At 37.2% G+C, this 20,878-nt stretch overlaps 1 protein-coding gene across 1 annotated transcript in view; it reads right to left on the bottom strand.

Annotated features, from left to right (window-relative positions):
- Positions 1 to 20,878, bottom strand: part of xpo4 (exportin 4) — a 40,639-nt gene that overhangs the window by 13,860 nt on the left and 5,901 nt on the right. Inside the window, exons 3-7 of the mRNA XM_051905603.1 lie at positions 15,837 to 15,978; positions 15,534 to 15,672; positions 14,423 to 14,539; positions 12,478 to 12,630; positions 6,060 to 6,173 (exon numbers count right to left, since the gene is read on the bottom strand). Of these exons, the coding sequence (XP_051761563.1) occupies positions 6,060 to 6,173; positions 12,478 to 12,630; positions 14,423 to 14,539; positions 15,534 to 15,672; positions 15,837 to 15,978 (665 nt within the window). The remainder of the gene's footprint in view (positions 1 to 6,059; positions 6,174 to 12,477; positions 12,631 to 14,422; positions 14,540 to 15,533; positions 15,673 to 15,836; positions 15,979 to 20,878) is intronic.

The following is a 20,878-nucleotide window of genomic DNA, read 5'->3' as shown; positions in this document are numbered from 1 at the left end:
TCTTCTGCTCTCTCTTATGCACAGATACGCGGGGTCTGTCTTCGATTTCTCATCTCACGCAAGTCTCTGAAACCTTCTGCTCAGTGGAATAATGAACGGAGGAAAATTGTGGAATACCCCTCACCTTCGCCAACGGCAAAACTACAGCCTTTTGCCACGGACAAAAACACCTGGCCGCCTCAACCCAAGCCAATCAATCAGATCGGCTTCTCAAACACCAATCCAGTCCAAGGCGTTCACGAGGACGAGCAGCGTAAAGAGAGCGCTACATGGTCAAAGAGACGGCTAACGTTTCTGAGCGGACTGACTCAAGTCTCCAGCACATATGGTTGTTTGGCACACTCCTTTGCTCTTTTTCTTTCCTAAATCCCTGGAATCTTACTCTCGCTCGTCTGTTCGCCAGACGTTCTGGTGGAGATGCTGTGCGAAGAGGTGCACGGAGTTGGATGGAGCCCTCTGAACGGTCTGGAAGAATGTGGATGAACCTAAAGTGGCATTTCCCCAACACATACCACCTCCTACAGATACACAGATGAACATCAGCCACTGGGCAAAGTGCTAACGCTAACACACCATAGCACAGCCCTGTCTGCTAGAGCGGTGTGAAATCATCCTCTGAGCTGAAGAAGAGAGGGAGGGAGAGAGAGAGAGAGAAAAAAGAGAGAGGAGGGGTGTGTGGGGCAGATGAGAGAGAGAATTGGATAGGGAAAGAGGGAATGAGAGAAGAAAGAAAAGAGTACAAGGCCAACGCTTTGCGAGCAGCATGCTCTGTAAAAACAGCTGCGCTGAAGAACATCCACGCCATGTAAACTATGCCAATCGCCTTGAGTCAGACTATAGTTAGAGTCTGGCAGGGGGCGTCTAAATCAAAACAAGACAAGGTAGCTCTCCGAAATGAATGCGAGAGAGAAAAGAGGCAGGGAGACCTATTAATAGGGAAAAGACAAAGCCTTGTGTCTGTCCACGGGGAGGATTAGACCCTCTCCTGCTTTCTATTCTCACCGCTTATTGCTCCAGCCGCATTCAGCGTGTTCAGATCCTGTTACAAAATCAGAGGCCACAATCAATCAACTTACGACAGCGTTATACTCAAAGTGCCATAACAAGCTCTGATTGTGTTTATACCATAAACAAACCACGCACATGCTCTGAGTCAGAATCTGATCTCAGCTTCTAAAACTCTTTGCTTAGCGCTAAACACATGTGGGTGAATCTCATGAAACTTGTCAAGAAAAGAATGTGCGGCCCAAAATAAACTCTAAAAGAATGTATACTAAATTAATAAGCTATATATACTTTGTATGAAGTAATTTTTAAAATATAGTAATTACAATAATCAAAATTACTATCATATTGAATCTCAAAAAAAAGGAACAAAACAAAGAATATATAATACATAAAGAAATATATATAAAGAAAAAATATAATTATAATACCCAAAGAAATAGAAATGTGTTCTCCCACTGTTCCTGTCTGAATGGAACGTCGAAACATCCCACCGCTGTATGGCCAGATGATATGAAAACTATGTTTCTCGGCTGGATAAATCAAATCAGCTTCTTGCTATGAAAGTTGATGGATGAGGAATGCAATCAAAGTAAAGATGATTGCGGTGATGTACAGGAGCCGTACATTAAGCACGTGTGAGTCCGTTATATTGATGGGCAAACAAATCATGTATGAGCGCTCTCGACGCACTGATCACGCACTGTATTTATGCACAGACACATTTCAGTACATTCACGTTAACACACAATCAGGATAATGTTTGGATTTTTCCTGTGTATGTTGCTGTGTACTTCGTATATATGCAGGTAAAGGCGGTTGGTTTAGGTTTTTTGGCATCTCCATGTGGTCCTGTTCAGTATCGCAACTTGACTTGTCTAAAATGTAAACAAGCTCTTTGCTGTCGCACATACTATACACTGTGAATTCTGAAACGTTTTTTTGCATGGGTGATTTTTTTCCATGGGTGCTTTGGTGTACATAAATGTATGAATTATTTGAAAAAATATTTGGTTATTTGGTGTCCTTTTTTGGAAAGACATCTAAATTTACCTTGAAAAAAGCTGAAAAATACAGTTTTGTGAGAATCACACTTCAATCTGATGGTTTACTTTGCTGGATACAGGCAATGATGGCAAAATGGACGTGTTAAACAAGATAAATGGTGTATAAGAGTAAAATGTCTGCATTATAATTTAAATTTGGTGGGAATGTGCTTAACTGTCATGAAAATCCAAAATATTTTTTCTTCTTTTTCTTTGAAATGTGACTCAGACATGTTTTTCCTGAGTTTCACCCATTTTATGGATGTATAAAAATGTGACTGTTTGTTACTAAATGAGTGAGTGTATGAAGACAGAGGGTGTAAGAACAAACCAAAACTAAAACCACAAACAAAAACACCCTTTAGCCGATTTGGATGGTAGGAAAATGTGAGCGCAGCCATGGCTTTATTAGGTGCAAAGAGAAAATGAGATTTATTTTAAGTTGTGCTTCATTTTCTCTCCTCTGCAAGTTTCGAAACTTCTGAGATGCAATCAAAGAGGCAGAGGGAGACCCCTTCTCTTTCAAAGGAAGGCTAGACCTCTCCTCGGACCACCTGAGGGAGGATTTGAGGCTGTTAACAGGGGCTTTGAATCCAGGGTTCAGAGTCTAATCCTGCAGCTCATCTCTAGTCACCTCTGACCCCAGCAGCGCGTGTCTGGACGCCCCCTCGTCTGTTCAGGGCACAGCTGAGAAGTGAGGACTAACAGCTGACGGGCCAACATACACACACCGACACCGCTGACGGGCCAACATACACACACAGACACCGCTGACAGGCCGACACACACACACTCACCCTCCCCTTCAATAACTCACCCTTACACACAGAGATCCCCCTGGCTTGGGCGTAGAAAAAAAAAAAAAAAAAAAAAAACGAGCACACCACACACAGCTACAAGGAGACTCGTAAAGACACACAGAGGGTGTGACAGCTGACCACTCTTCATCCTTTAACAAAAACATTCCCCCCACCCACTGTAAATACCACTAAATATCACATGGCCCAAACAACACCCCGAGAGACTGACACAAAACCACTGAACATCATGCTCAGCACCAAGGAGACTTCACTGAACTCTCATACAACACCAAATTTATTTTGCGTTCTATCAGAGTCATGGTAAAGACACTAACGCTTGTGCTTTGACACATTGAGCTGTGGTGCTGTGAACGTTTAAATCTGGTTAGTAACTTTTCCAGGTCTTGTTCACCTCTCCATCTTCACCTATTCTATCTATATTGTTTTGTCAATAAAAGTGTCAAAAAGCTAATATTTACACTACCGTTCAAAAGTTTGGGATCGGTACAATTTGTGTTTTTGAAAGAAGTCTGCTATGCTCACCAAGGCTGCATTTATTTGATCAAAAATACAGTGAAACCAGTAATATTGTGAAATATTATAACAATTTAACTACTTTCTATTTTAATATTTTAAAATGTAATTTATTCCTGTTATAGAAAAGATGAATTTTTAGCAGCCATTACTCCAGTCATGTCAGTCTTCAGTCTTGACCCCAAACTTTTAAACTGAACCACAGATTTAAAACGGCTTTTCGACAATGTGAACATATACTTTAAAGTCAAAGTGAAATATTATTAAAAAAATGGCAGAATACTGAATTGCCTTTTAGTTCTTGATAACAGTATATTTACACATTAATCAAATTAAACCACTGGACTACATGTTTGTCATATTAAACCAGCTAAAATCTTAAATATAAAATCCAAAATTTCTTTTTTTTTTTCTCATCTTATTATTTTAGATGACTATCAAGCATACTGACATTTAAAAAGTAAATAAAAAATGTAATAAGTCAATAAATAAATTACATACATGTGTCAAAAAACAAGCATATATCTGCTATTTTAGTATGCTTAAAACCCATAACAGCAAATCCCATAAAAGACAAATGAGACACTTATGTTTGAACAGCCCTTGACCTCCAGGTCAACAGACTGACCCTTGTTAAGACGGGTGCACAGTTTGTCGCCAGTTTACAGATTGCAGCCTCCTTTCAGAAGAGGCATGAATGATGGAGCAGCATATTGGCACCTTGTAGACTCATTCCTGAGCAGCAGAGTGAAGGAAAGTAACATCTAATCAGGCCGTACAAACCACCCAAGACTGATGGTGGAAAGTAGAGCATTATTTGGCAGCAGCTGCCTCAGGGAGATCGTGCAATGGTAATGGAGAAAGAGCGGAACGCTATTTGGCATGTGCATCACTGATGCCGAGGGTAACCTGACGGAATTGTTCCACACATCACGACCGGAGCCTCACAGGCATTAGTTCTGTGAGATGTAATGACCCATTAGACTGAATTCATAATGGCTTGAAGGTGTACCATGCAGAATGTATGCATAACACATGGTCTTCTGGAGATAATAGTCTAAAATTTATACAGCTTTAATATAGAGGACAAAGAAAGAAAATATTTCATTCAGAATGGGACCTTACTAGATCAAACATACAAATAAAATGCGTAATTACTAATTAAACAACATTGACAAGAAAAAAAAAAAAAAAACATTCACTGCTCTTGACTGAGAACTTTATTCAGCCATCTAAATCTGAACAGTAACATCAAAAATAAACTATGGATAATTATGGTATATGATAAATATTGGTCATAACAGATTTGCTTCTCAGTACAATTCTGACAGCACTGAATCATTATTAATGCATAGCTAATTAACATTCAGTGGAGAAACACAATTATTTATTACCTTATTACCTAACATTTTTCCTTGTACTGTTGTCATTACTGCCGTGAGCAACTCACACAAACTTAAGAGTTGGAAAATGGTTTACCCTGGGACAGTTGTGTCACCACAGATTCGGTTTCAGATGAAAAGCGCAAATTCACATGTATACACAAGTGCTGAAAGTCATTATATATACTGTAGCATAAACCCTACCATTAAAAAGTTAAGGGTCAATAAGATTTTTTTTTTTTTTTTTTTTTAAAGAAATTAATAAATCATGCAGCAAGGATGCATTAAATTGATCAAAAGTGTCAGCAAAGATGTTAATAATACTACAAAAGATTTCAAAAGTTCTTTTGAACTTTCTAATCAGAGAATCCTGAAAAAACATTTTGTCATGGTTTCCACAAATATAGTTATTTTAAAATTGTAATAATATATCCCAATATTAGTTTTCTGGTCACACTTTAGATTTAGGGTTCTCAAAAATTCTCACTATTGACTATTAATTAATTACGACTTTTGCCTCAAACTCCTAATTATTGCTTATTAATAGTTAGTAATGTAGTTGTTAAGTTTAGGTATTGGGTAGGATTAAAGGATGTAGAATAAGGTCATGCAGAATAAGGCATTAATATGTGCTTTATAAGTAATAAACAGCCAATATCCTAGTAATATGCATGCTAATAAGCAACTAGTTAATAGTGAGAATTGGACCCTAAACTGAAGTGTTACAAAGACAAAGAAAAAACATCAAAACATTTTACTGACCCCAAATTTTTTTTTGCATGCGATAGATGATAGATAGATAAATGGTTTTATTTTAATTCACGCCTATATACCAAATAAATAAATACATGTGATTTTTCAAATTTTTTTCTCAAATCTTCACACAGACCAGACTGGACTGTGTCTTTGACCGCTGGTTCTAAGGCAACACATGATAATGAGTGTTTACTCACCACAACAAAAATGCAGCTCATTTCTTTTAAACGTGTATTTTTACATCTGCTCAATATCAATCATTTATTCTGTCTGATGCCGTGTCATTAGGTCACCACATCAGCGGTTAGAGACAATTATTTGAAAGAAGCAGGAAGAGAAAACATGAGGAATAAACAGGATGAGAGAACGCAGGTATTGAATGTGCAATGGCATGATAAGAAAAGAGGAAAAAGGAGTACAAAAAAAGAGAGCAGTTTCAAAGCGAAGAATAAGAGGTCAAGGAAAATAAACCTGCGAGAGAAATGTATTATCAAAAAAAAAAGAAAAGAAAAAAAAAAAAAAAAGGTGGTACTCACAGTGAAGAAAAGGTCCATGACTCTGTGGTCTAGAAGAGTTTCCCTCCAGGAATCAGTTGGCTTGAGCATGACATTCTGAGTCGCTTCAAACATGGCAATGTAGTGCCTCCCCAGTGACACCTCAGTTAAGGTCAACAGCAGAAGCAGAAAAGACAGGACAGACCTTTCAAAGTCCCTTGTATTTCTATCACTTCTCTCTGGCTCTCTCTACACTAAGAGAAGTATGGAAAACTGCTGCAGTGAATTCCCAGCATCTGTTTTCTCCAGCTCTTTCTCTATGGCTCTTCTTCAACGGCACACTTACTACTGTTCAATCGTGCTGTCCCCTCCCACTAAATGTTTACCTCAAAATCTCCCCCTTTCCATATGTAGCCCACTGGGAAAAGAGATGGAGGGGGGAAAACGAAACGACAAAATGAGCAAGAGGAGAGCGAGGGAGTGAGCGAGAGAGAAAAGGCTCCCACAGGAATGTCTGATCAAAGCCAGTTACCGGCAAAGGCCACGCATTCCTCTGGGCCGGACCCACAGTCACTCCCAGCAGACAAATGCAAGTTCTCTCACACACACACACACACACATTACAGTTTCTGCTCATGTTCGCCATATACCTCTGCATATATCAAAGTAAATTATCTTACACCACGCAAATACGTGGCAACTCACCTATGAATTCACTATGCAATCACCAGGAAGTGCCAGGTGTTTGACTAGTGTGATGGAGTGTGTAACATCCCCTCTGCCTGAAGTCCGTCCTGAGCAGATCTGACTTTATGGCCTCTTAAAAATAGAAAGGGCCGGCAGAACTCTCTGTGACCCGCGCTGAGGGGAGAACGGGCCTCAAGGGAGAGCGGCTGGAGCTTGTGTGCTGACCACCAGCGAGCTGATAGCAGCCTGCCACATGAACGCAGCAGGGAGAGACTGACTGACGGACGGATGGACGCCAACAAGCACTGACTGGGTGCAGGGGATAAACCAGCCGGTCATTTAATGTCACTTGGAGCTATTGCTGGAAAAGTGTGCGAGTGTATGAAAAACAGGGAGGGTGACTAAAGATATGACCTCCTGAAATCCAACCCGGGCTTACTCATAAACGCACATGACTCGTTTCCACCAGTCCTCGTCCCAGCTGCTGAAGACACGAAACACATGATGACCTCAACCAGAGATGTGCAAAACTACATGTCAGATCGAGTAGTCAGAGGTCATGACCACAAGACGAGTCTCTCAGGGGGCATTCACAATGGATACGTTATAGTGTTCGAACACAGTTAGACTAAAATCAAGAAAATACCACAAAAGCAGCAGTCTCAAGATAACTCTACAGACAACTATTTTAAACTTGACGACTGAAAAACACTCATGGTGTGAGATGCTGAGTAAAAAATAAATAAATAAAAACAGTGTGAGATGTGATGCAACAGCCAAAGACGCACTGTTGCATGTGTATATCCAGCAACTGTTTATATAAATATATAAAACGCAGAGTGCAAAGCCCTTTCAATAAGGTAAATGTTTATCCTATATATCTGTTGAATATTCATTACTGTTCAAGTTTGAGGTCAGTAAGATTTTTATTGTTTTGAAAGAAGTATCTTATGCTCATCAATGCTACATTTACTGATGAAATATTTTATTTATCCTATAGAAAACAATTGTAGATTTAGCTTGAATACTAAAAAAGCCAGAAGTGTTTTGAGGCCTCATGGCCTATGTGACTGTGATTACAAGGGTCAAATGTATCTGAATAGTTAGCTTGGCCACTGAGCATATTTTGCTTAGTCAGGGATTTTTCCAGTAAACAACAGGCGGCTGTGAAAAAAATAAGACCACTGTTAAAAAGTGTCAACGTGGAGGCTTCTTGCCACTGGGAAGAGTTGATTGTCCTTGGAGATTGTTACATTTTGCCTATGAGAAAGGGTTGACCATCAATTGGCAGAATTCCACAATTAGAGAGAAAGGCAAAAGATGTAGAACTTAGTTGCGGGAAAACAGGAGGGGTGAATCTTACCAGAGAATTATGTCACTTGGTTATTGCGAAATAAAAGATAAGAAAACTGTATAAGAATTGAGCCCTGGCCGGAGAAAAATTCAGATGAACAGCTGGTATCTCACTTTGTTGCTTGTCAATAAAGTTAAAGCTTCTGAGACCTGGAACTTCAACTCCGAGAGCTTTTTTTGAGACCAGAACTGAAGGGACATTGAGACATCGAATTTGCTACTTGATCAAAAATACAGTAAAAAAAAAAAAAAAAAAAGAAATATTGTGAAATATTATTACAACTTAAAATACCTATTGTCTATGTTCATTTTTTTTAAATGTAATTTATTCCTGTGATGGCAAAGCTGATTTTTTAGCATAATTGCTCCAGTTTTGAGTGTCACATGATGCTTCAGAAATAATTCTAATATGCCGATTTGGTGCTCAAGAAACATTTCTTACATATTGTTGAAAACAGTTGAATATTTTGTGGAAATTGTGATATCTACAACCAGCCAATTTGAAGTCTGACAGTAATAACTCCTGGAAAAAGAGCTGGGGTTCAGACTGGCCTTAATTATAATTTGTACAGTACCAACATTACTATACAATTCTATCACTTTCATACGCACACTATATTCACATAGAGCCATATACATGGTCTTTCAGATGGAAAGATTAAACATATCTGTTCTGTACTTATGGTGTGTCACATATGAGAGAAAGCAGAACAAGCCATAATGAAGACAAAGTCTGACAAGTTAGATTTAAGAGACAGACTCATGCTGTGACGGAGACAGAGAGAGGGTCAAATGAGCTCAAGGGGTGAATACAGAGCCATACACACTCAGAGCAGTATTACTACATTTTAGAAGGCATAGTTTATTTGGAGATGTGATACTTCGAGAGAAAACAGTACTTTCTGGTTTTAAAGAGCTGAACAGGATATCAAGCAGGGGTGTGAATGTTTGAGTTGACAGCAAATAAATTCCATTAACCAATGATTGATTTAAATCTGACTCAAAAGAGATTTCTGTAAATTCATAAAGATTAAATTTGTTTCTGTACACTGATCAATGTTTCGAGTCTGTAACCTTTTAAAAGTAATCCAATCGACGCTCATCATTTCCTATTAATTACCTAGACTGTGGCGGTGGCGGCCCACCAGTCTAAGCTATCCCACCAAAGTTTCATTACGAACCAAAAATATTTTTACTCTTCTCATAATAAGAAAAGATGTGTTTTGCACCACTGCTTTGGCAAAGCATCTGTCAATCAAACTAAAATCGGTATTGTGATTATCAAATAGCAAAAAGCCTGCAATTTAATTAAATAAGTATTTAATGATTATAATCTACTGCGCTATGTGTTTCAAAGTGAAGTGTGGAACTGTGTTCATATACACGTGTGCAGCTCATGATCTGTTTTTTATCATCTCAAAGTGGCTCAGTTCACAGTACATGTTGCAGTAAATTGAACTTATTACAGCATATCACTAGATTTGTAATGAGAAACGTTTGTAAACCTGTTATCACAGAAACGTTACAGTATCCCGTGAGTTTTCCGCCAAAATAAAAGTTTGAGGTTGATTAAATAATTTCTTTACTTGCAACTAGAGCAAGAGTTTTAAGACGCAAGTAATTTTACTACTGTTAAAAGTATTAATAATATACTTTTAAAATATTGACTTTTATTTTACAGTGCAGCTATATTACAATAGTAATACATTTCTGTCTTAGAGGAGAAGGAGAAGAAGAAGAAGGAGGAGGAGGAGGAGGAGGAGGAAGAGGAGGAGAAGACGAACAAGAAGAACAAGAAATTATTCTGATTTTTAAATTCAATTAGTTTGGCTTCCTAAAAACACCAATGTGACATCTCTAAAAAATTCTATGGGAAACAGTCACTACATAGAAGTTAAATATTTACTTTTTCCCCTCAAGAACGTGTAAATAAAGACAACACAAAAGCAATATCAAGCACGAAGTTTGCACACAATGAAAACACTTTTCAATGGTGGCCACAGCAATGAGTAGGCAATTGTACCAACCATAGACGTAATTTAGTAGGAACTGGTCTGAATCTGCAAGATACTCCTTCCTTACCCTTAAATCACTGAATACATGTATATTTGCATCTTCTGTATAGATTAATTATAGCCTGGCTGATATATTAGCCAGGTCAATTAAACAAAAGTGGACACTGAAGTGTGAGAACTATATGGAGTCTTGTGCAGACTGAATAAGTCAGGGGGCATTCAGCGGACATAATGATTATGAGAATGCTGGGAGCTGCCTGTGCCAGAGAGCAGAGATGAGATCCAAGGCTATTAGGAAGCCTAAGTGTCACATCCTCCCTCTTAAGATTCCCCTCACAGCCCCAGGAACGCCCTCCTCCCCGATGTCAGGCTCGGGACAGTGGTCTTACAAAGCTCTTCTCACTCGTGCATGTGTGTTTGTGTGTCAGAGATGAGGGGTGGCACACAGCCATCTGTCATCTCTCTCTTCCATTCACAGCACCTGACCGGCTCAAAGCCTGGCCACAACCCACCCCGGGGTCACTAGGGCCATGGACAGACATGCAGTACATCAGACACTGAGGGGAATCACGTTTAAGAATCACGCAAACATGTACATGAAAAATGTACATGCGTCAAGTGGGAGTGTGTCGTGGACAAATGACACGCATGCCATGGCCTTGACTACTGAGAAATGGCGGCACTTTGAGGAAAGCAGAGTCTAAGCGGCTGTCAGGAACACACACTAAAACACACACACACACTTGGGATGGGTCAAGATGGTCAACTAGTCTTGGATATGTAAAATATAAATATATATTAAATACATAAATATAAAATATATAAAATGAATTTAATATATAATATTTTATATACAATACCAGTCAAAAGTTTAGGTTTTGGATTTGTTTGCTTTTTAATTAATACTTTTATTTAGCAAGGACACATTAAATTAATCGAAAGAGACAGTATTTATAAGTATTTATAATGTTACAAAAGATCTCGGTTTCAAATAATGTTATTTTGAACTTTCTAATCAGCAAAGAATCCTGAAAAAATTTATTTCCACAAAAATCTCAAGCAACAACTGTTTTCAACATAACATTATTATAACATGATAATAATAAAAATTGATTCAGCATATCAGAATGACTTCCGAAGGATCATGTGACACTGAAGACTAGAGTAATGATGCTGAAAATTCAGCTTTGCCATCACAGGAATAAATTACATTTTGAAATATATTAAAATAGAAAAGAGTTTTTTTAAATTGTCATAGCATTTCACAATGTTACTGTTTTTACTGCATTTTTGATCATTTTATATATTTTTTACCACATATATTCTTTCCATTCTTTATTCTTTTACATTTAAAGTGGTGCTTTAATTAGACTGCTGTGAATGCAAGTCTAGTACAGACATTAAACTTTAAAGAACAGATTAATTCACTAGTCATTCACACAACTCACAGACTAATCGATTTTTATAAATATACACTAATAAACTCACACATTCTGTCCTTTCTGTGTCCTTAACAAATGTGCTCTTGGTATCAAAGAACCATCTCCCCCTCCAGCACCCAGTGGGCAATTAATATGACTTGAAACTATGCAAACACATCAATGCACAAATGGCCGCCCGACATTCCAAGCCAGCACTCAATGAGCTGTGTGTTTAAAGGCACACTTATTGAGCACGATAAGGGCTTGGCACAGGCCTCCTTTGTAAGTGATACGTGACCCTGGTTGGCATAGACGCCAGCTAAGATCTCTTTAAAGAGACACAGAGACACAAAGTCAGCCTGAGTGGGATTAACGCCTAACAGAGCTAAAACACACAGACGCACACGCACCATCAATCACAGCTTGTGATTTAGGACTAACACAAGCACATGCTAATAGCAAAAGAAAATGACATAAGAAGGCAGAAGTAAAACTATGGTGAGACAAGTTCCTTGAAACCGGACCTTTAAAACCAATGTCAATATTTTAAAAGAATTTAACTGTAGAACATTCTTTCTAATTCCTCAAAAATTTGTGGCTTCAAGCCTTCAAGCCCCCCCCCCCCCCCAGAAAAAGTTGACCGCTAGGTCAGAGTTTTTTTTTTTTTAAGGAGCAAAAAGAACCGTGCCTGGATCCGGTTCTGTTCGCGATTATTTCACGAGAACTGCTATGAAGGTTGAGAATGATTATCACATTATAGCTTGTCTATTATTAATCCAAAAATAAGTCACAGTTAATTGTCTTTCTTAACCCTTGTGCCTCTCAAACTTCAGCCAAGGTCTAGCGTTCCCTTGTGCTCCCAGGGACATAAATCTAGCCTACATCACCTCTCTCAACTTCCCTCTAAATTTAAAAGTGAAAAAGTCATGACTACAAATATAAGCACACAAATATTAAAAAAAAGTCACTTCATGAAAGGATATGATTAGGTGGAAGAAAGTTCCAGCTGAGCACTTGATTAGCCAGTGCAAGGTAGCGTTGGAACACACAGGACATCTGAGCGTTGAGGTTCTCCCTCCGACTGAACTCCTGTAGGACCTCCATAGTAAGCATGAAGATCTGTCTGAGGTCGTCCTCCTGCAACACACAAGTGTGTCAAGAATGCACAAGCAGTCAAATTAATGCTGGGTATTGGTACTGATTTCCAGATTTAATTCCACAAGATTCAAATCAACTCTGATCACATGTATTAGAGAATATTTCAGTTAAAAAGATTTGTTTCAATTATTACACAATTCTGCATATATGCAATGTGACCATAACACATGCTTCAAGACATTTATTATTGTTAACTAACTAAAACCATAAAGAAATATGTTCGTTACTTGAATCAAAAACTTTAACAGATTATATATATTAGTGCTGTCAATCGATTAAAAAAAATTAACTTGATTAATCACAATTTTTTCTGTGATTAATCACGATTAATCGCAATTAAAAACACTTAAGTTTTTATGCATTTTTGATATATTTTATAATGTAATAATTTCACAGTTAATCTCCAAATTAAAACAACATACAGAAACAACAAAGACAGTATATTTTAAATACTTATTTAATGGCATCTCTTTATGAATAAAGGCCAGTATCACTGATACTAATACTGCTACTGATGTCTCGATGACACTGATTTTTCCCCCAATTTTAAACATGAATTATTAGTCATTTAACATTACAGTGTAATTGAAAGCTATAATTTTACATTTATTAGGCTTCAAAAATATAACTTTTAATTGAAGTGAACTTAGAACAATCCTCACATAAACCCATAATAAATGTCATATTTACCTGTGCCCTTCCTACCTGTCTAACAGATAGGAAAAATACAGAAATTGAATAGAGTTACCAAACAGTCTGCATGCATAATTTATAGCCTAAATTAAATATAGATAATCATTATTAAAGCTACAAACGTTTTTTAATCAACAGCAGTGATTAATTTTCTCTGTTACCTTTGTTCTTTCATTATCTTCAATGACAGACGGGATTATTGGTTGCTGTCACTTTAAGAGCTGCCGCTGCTGCACAAGACGAGGATCTCACACGCGTCCCACTTTCTCACAGCTCTTTACTTTCGTTTTAAGACTTTAACGCAATCAAGGCTGCTCTTATGAGGATACTCGACAAAACGGATATTTTTGGCATTATTGTGCGTGTTATTTTTCAAGCGTGACAGATTACTCGATTCTGGCGCGCGTCTTTCAGTGCGTCGTGTGTGTGTGACAGGACATTAACAGACAGCGCGTTCTCTTTTTCTCTTTTGGCGCGTTTAAATGGTTTAAAAGCATTTGCATGAATAAGAGCATGATCATATATTGTAATGCTAGACAAAGAATGACAGAAAAAAAACGGATGCTGCGTTAATTGCGTTAATATTTTTAATGCTTTAAACTGGAAAAAAATTAATCGCATGCGTTAACACGTTAACGTTGACAGCACTAATTTTATATATATATAAAATTTTACATTTATTTCATCTAGATGGCATGGCAACATTTCTCATTTTGAACTGGTTTAACTTGAAATACAAAAATAATTAAAGCTAAATAAACTACAACTAATGAATTAAAATTAATTAAAACTATACATACATTTCAAAAAACAAAATAAAAATGCCAAATACACAACAGTATTACTAAAACATTAAAATTAAAAAGAAAACAGAAAATATAAAAATAAACCCAATTCAAAATATTAAACACTATAATAGTACATCGATGATACTAATATAACACTGCTTTAAGGTTCACTTTTTCACATTTAATTTTTGCCTATTGCAGGTTAACATATAAATGTAATGCCCAGCCCTGGGTCAATACACCTGGTTTCAAAAGATCACACAGAAAATGATTGGGGCAGAAGGACAGACCTGAAAGACACGTTTGCAGCTTCCGTGGAACTCCATACTGAGGCCAATGTTACTGGTCTTATTGGAGCTGGAGAACTCACTCAACAGAGCCGTCAGGATGGAGCAGGCCAGTGTTTGCTAGCAAGACAGATAAAGACATACACAGATACAACATTGTTTAATTTCCAACAAGCCAAAATGGGTTAAATATCTTAGGAAACATATCCTAGACACTTTTTCAGAAACTTCAATTGAACAAATTCAAAACATGCAACTGGAGCGCCCTCTGCAGGACACAGTGTGTACTTCCATTTCTTTGAACCTTTTTCGTCTAGCCAAACTCAAACAAATTTTTAGGTGCACACTGGCACAGTCAAAGTCGTTTTTTTAAACAGACTGTCACATACAACACGTTAGGGCCTCCACATGTTCTGACCAATAAATGTTTGATATTTTTCCCCAGAATTACTTTACGTTTACTGAATATGGATTAGATTGATGTTTATTGCCATATCAGCAAAGGCAACATTCAAAAAAAAAAAAAAAAACACAATATACAATTAAACTTCTTAATTCAAAATATTATATATATATATATATATAATCTTTATAATATATCATACAAAAAGCTATTTCTAGCCAAAACTAGAAAAATTATTGACTATAGACATTTTGATGACTTAATGTATTCACTCATTTCTAAAACCTGACTAGATGTTAAGAAAATACATAGTTAAGAAATGTTTATGAACATTAAAATATGAATGTATATAATAAAACTAATATAATTATTAATACCTATTTGAATTTGTTGATCATTCTTGTTTGTTAATGTTACTAATTCAAATTGCTATAAAGTGTTAATTTAAAAAAAAAAAATCCTCTTATTAGCCTCACATAAACAAGTCCTACTAGAGTAAAGGCTGTGGTCATGAATATTAATGATGTTATGAGATGTTTGCCCAGACCTGGCTGTGTAATTAAAGTATTTTCAATAAGAAGACCAACAATAATGTTATTAACTGAAGGAATCATTTGCATACAAAGTCTAATGAGCCTTTAGTGAATTTAATTATGGTTTTTATATCACAGTAAACTCACAACTTTCATCCATGTGATACGCAAGTCTTACCACTGTGGGATTGCCGCTGCTGATGAGCTGGCTGACCTCATGGAAGATGCTCTTACAGTTGATGGATTTGTCGAGAGAGCCTCTCTTCACTATTACTGCTACTGCTAACAGGATCTGCTCTCGGACATACTTCTGCAGACTGCAGTGAACCAGAGGGAGATTTACACAATTCAAAGATCAGGAAAGAGACGTACACTTTTACTGAGCCAAGCTGAACACAGACTGAACCAGAGGTGGGTTTCAGAAGTTATCCAGAGGTACAATCATATGTTGTCAAAATTTCATGTTCATTCACACACGTACTTGGGTCTCTGTAAGACATAGGTGAGGAGGAATGTTCTGAGAGACTCGATGCTGTTCTTCTCCAGAAGGATCCATTCTCTAACCACAGCCTCCATGATGGCTGTGGCTGCCTGGAACAACACATAGTCCACTTTACTAGTCTCTGTGGAGAAAGAAAGAAAGACAAAATTCATTTATTATTATTCTCTATTCATTCATTTTTTGTTCTTAAAACATTATTTTATACTTTAAAAGTTTAAGATGCTCCTGAAATTCACACCAGAGTTCAATGAGTTTAGGTGTTAAAAATGCTTAGCACTATAAAGCCTGACATGCAAAATAATAGTCATCATTTTTAATGGAACAGTTAATTAAAGTGATAATTAAAAAAAATCTTTAAAAAAAAAATTCGAGGAGGGGGAAAATATTTTGCCCAAACTGAGCAAAAATATGCAATTTGGTACAGTTGCTGATGTTTGTAGGGCCAAAACGTAAGGAAAATCCTGATAGCTTGTAAGAGAGAGATTGAGAGATGTACAAATAAACATTGTCAGTTAAGTAAATGTTCATCCTGAAATATTACTAAGATTATAAAAGTAATTCTTACATTGACTATATATTATAAATTTCACAGCAAAAAGACATGTACCACAATCTGAAAAAAAGGACATTTTTTAAATTACACTAAATAGCATTTTACATGCTAAAAAAAAAGCATGAATTATCAATCTGGCAACAGTCATGTAATAGATTGTGCACAAAGGTTCTTCAGCAAAATTGACCATGTTGATAATTTAGAGGCCTTTGAAATTTGTGAATCAAATACGATACTTTGTCCCCTGGTTTCACAGACAAGGCTTAAGACTAGTCCTAGACTAAAATGCATGTTTGAGCCATTTCTAAGGCATGTTTATAAAAGCTATTTAAATATCCTAATTGAACTAAGGCCTAACCCTGGCTTAATCTAAGCCCTGTTTGTGAAACCAGGGCTTTCAATAAGGAGGTTCAACCAACTCTGAGTTAAAACTTGAACTCTGAGTTGACTTACTCTGAGATGGGAAACTGAGTTTTCAGTTTCAGAACAGCTGAATTGAGTTAGTTCAATCAACTCTGAGTAGCTTGACTCTGAGTTAAGCACGTGCACCACGACTATGAAAAGCCATGATCAATGGAGCTCCAATATTACGATTCACCGTGTCAACAGCACCCAACAAAAAGACGTCTGCATACTTCAGAGTCAATACAAGTTTAATTCTTATCACTGTTATAATATCAGAGGTGAAAAATGGCAGAATGGTAAGTTATTGAACTACTATTCATTTTCATGATATCCCACATGCAAAAAAAAGAAAAATAATTAAAAAAAAATAAAAAAAATATGCATTTTTTTATTTTGCAAATTATGTTCTATTTACCATGTAAAAGTAGCAGTTCTTTGCAATAAGTGTAAATAGTAATTAGATGCTATTTATACTTTATACTGGCAGATACATACTATTAGCATCTCAGTATTGTTGTACATTAACAGGATGCAATAATAACAGAGTGTAAATGATTATATTTATTAAAATTATAAATACTTTTATTATTATTATTATTATTATTATTATTATTATTAAACACTCTTTAGGCACTTTACTTTCACTTTTAGAACATTTTCTTCATTTTTATTGAAAATAAATGCCTTTCTGATGTGATATGTGATGGGAAAAAGGGAGAAGAGCGAGCTCTGCAAAAGGCTGATTCGAACCTGGTCAATCACGTCACAAGTTAGTTCTCTGCGCCCAACGTGCTACTACCTACACCACACCACTGAAGCCATTAATCACATGTGCCGTTTTCAACCTTGTCTGACAGTGGTGGGCGGAGCTACTGTAAATGCTTAGTAATAGACGCTCCGAATAATCTTGTTTTCCGTTTGCATTAAGATTATTTTTATTACCACACTGTATAGTATAAATAGCATCTTATATCATTTTCTTATATAGAAAATCCATCTTGATTTAAGAATTTTTAGATATTTGTACTTAAGAAAAGAAAAAAAAAATACTCAGTAAGAAAAGCATTTTTGCTGCATGTATGAATGAATGAAGTATTTAAACATCACTTGTGCTTTAAAAAGGGGGAGGAGACCGAAAGAAACTCTGGGTTTATCGAAGAAAACCTGCTCCCGACCAGGGGTGCATTTCCCAAAAGCATCGTTAGCCAACTGTGGTCGTAAGTCACACTAAACTCTATTGGTAATGACGGAACTTGCGACCATAGTTCGCTTTGGGAAACGCACCCCTGATTAGGTTCACAGAGTAAGTTACCATGGTATACTCTGAGTATAAGTTACCTCTCTTTCAGAAACGGGCTTGACTTACCCCACTTTCTCAGGTTTGACATACCTCCCATTCTGAAATGGAAAACCCAGAGTTTCCCTAATTTTAACCTCCTTTCTGAAATGGGCCCCAGGCCTATGACTTTATTACTTTATAGGGTTAAGATTCTACCAGACATGCTCACTGAGAAGTCAAGTCAGTTTTATTTTTGTAACATTTCAAAATACATACTGTTTAAAAGCAGCTTTACAGACAATTTTGAGTTCAAGAAAGACCCCACGTAATCAAAAATACAAGTTCTGGCATGAGACTAATGGGCAGGCTAATAGGTCCTTTAACTCAACCTGCTCATAATCACATCATTATCTATAGGAAACAGATGATTGGTTCCTGCTGTATTAGTAGCCAATGAGCTTGCGTGCTCAATCTTTAAATACATGAGTTAGCATTTGCTTAGTAGTGCAGCGTGCTTCAGAAATCATCCAAGATAAGTACATGGGTTTTTATACTATATCACTGTGTTTTTGCGTAGTCTGCTCCTTGATTCTATGTCACGTCAACAGTCTGTTTAATACTTAGAGAGAATTACTAAGCATTTTAGCAGCTAGCGCATATGCAATGTTGTATAAGGATACAGAGACAAGCTTGCTGAACTTTAAATGGAAACAGATTTCGCTTTTGTATTAACATTCTAACGAAGCTACAGCAAGTATTTTGTACAGCAGCAGCAGCATGGATAACAAATTCAGACAGCAATGTAGTGAATATCAACAACATAGAATGCAGCAGACGTTGCGGTGCGTACCGTGTGCAGGCCTAAAGTTACCTGTGCTAATTTGAGTGAGATGAGTTTTGTGTCTGCTAATGAGTTGATCATGCAATGTGAATATTATCATGATTAAAATGCAAACAATGTTTTCATCTTATTTACATACCAAGTACGCGAGCAGCTGTATTCGGATTTATATTGGTCATATACTATTTCATAACTACAGAACGAACAGCGATTTTGCAATGTCGGTGTGTTACCGCCATCTAATTAATAGATTTCACGTAGAATGATATTTATCATTTCAACTTAGAGTGTGCATATGTATATGTAATACGTATTTTGTGTTATAATATGTATAGTATAATCTGTGTTTGCGCTCTGGATAACATTAGGTGTTTTCTATATGTGGTGTGTTGCAGCGGCAGGCAGTGTGGCTGATTTATGGACACGCATTGTTGATCTGAGCGGTGGCTGCATGTCTGTCAGAAATCACACTCTTGCTGCTTAAAACGCCGAGGTATTCGTTAACAACAGGAGTGTAAATAGGAGACACTTTGCAGTGTGGACAGCTCATTGACGTAGCGGAACTTTCGAGTTCGCTACTGAGATAAGAACATTTTTGCACGCTCTAGTTTTCATTTGTGTTTATACTGCGACGACCGACAGTCGGTCGCACGCTGTGGAATTTTGGAAGTGATGTTATGGGATTCACTGTCAAATTGTATCGATTGACATGACCATTGCATTGCATTGCATTGCATTGCATTAGAATGCAACTCAGACAAGATAGAAATATTGATTCAAAATATTTTGAGTTTCTATTGAAATCTCATTCATATAATGATCTAAATGTTTCACAGTATTGCTATTCTTATGGTGGAGACGTTGCTTGTACAGCATCTGTATTAAAGCACCCTCACTAAATTCTGAGAAATTTCCAGATTCTGGAACCGGGCTGGGCATTCATGTCTAAACATAAACCTTTTCTTTTAATCTATGAAACACCGACTATGCTTATTTGTCTTAGAAGGGTGTTTACAGTCTGCACTGACGTAGGAGTAAAATACAAGCATACAGCAGCAGCGATACGTATTCTATACAGCAGCAAGCCATCACTGCAACTAAGCATAGAGGACATGAGAACGTATTGACATTCAACCGGGGCTCACTTATTTGCTCAACTTTCAACAACACTTCAAGGCTGATGTTTTCATGTACCTACGTGTGTTTCGGGCTGGGTCAGCTGATGCATGTTAGAGTCATGCTCATTAATTTTCTGTTCATCCGAAAAAGTTTACTTTTATAATAGGAGTATACAGGGTTTGACAATGACATTATCAAACGATGCTACATCATTATACTATTATTTGCTCAGGTGGTCGTGGAGGGTTTCTTATCTCTATTAGCCTGCAACGTTTTACCATTTGTTAAAGCCACACATAATGCGTGTTCTAATTGGTATGTTTGAGCCTTTTGGCTCAGACACACATAGTCATAGGCCACTAGAGCCAAGCCTTATGGCCCAAAATTACTTAGTTGTGGCATGCATACACTGGTATGTAGGCACACATGTAGCCAACACCACATCAAGTCACCAGGGACACCCCTTTAAAAAGGGGGTACACTAGTTCACATAAGGCTACACTGCGAGATGCTTCACATGCCTTATATGCACCTCATGGCAGCCCACATGTCTAATGGCTAGATCTGCTTGGGGGGAATAATGCGTAGTCAGATCTAGTCCGCCAAGACCAAGCATATGTCCCATTCTCATACTCAAAACTAATGGGCCAGGCACACATAGATAGCATACACACGGTTCCTATGGCTCTTCGGAGCAGCAGCAGTACATATGTTTTGGCGGTAGATCTGCTGGGGGGTGAGGGTGAATCATCGTTTTGCCTTCTGCATTGATGGGGGATTTTCTGACATACAGTACACTTGGCTTGTATAGTTTAAATATTATA

The sequence above is a fragment of the Ctenopharyngodon idella genome, chromosome 9 (genome assembly GCF_019924925.1).
Source record: "Ctenopharyngodon idella isolate HZGC_01 chromosome 9, HZGC01, whole genome shotgun sequence".
Taxonomy (NCBI): domain Eukaryota; kingdom Metazoa; phylum Chordata; class Actinopteri; order Cypriniformes; family Xenocyprididae; genus Ctenopharyngodon; species Ctenopharyngodon idella.
The sequence above is the reverse complement of the archived record's forward strand: the minus strand, read 5'-3'. Positions and strand labels throughout refer to the sequence as shown.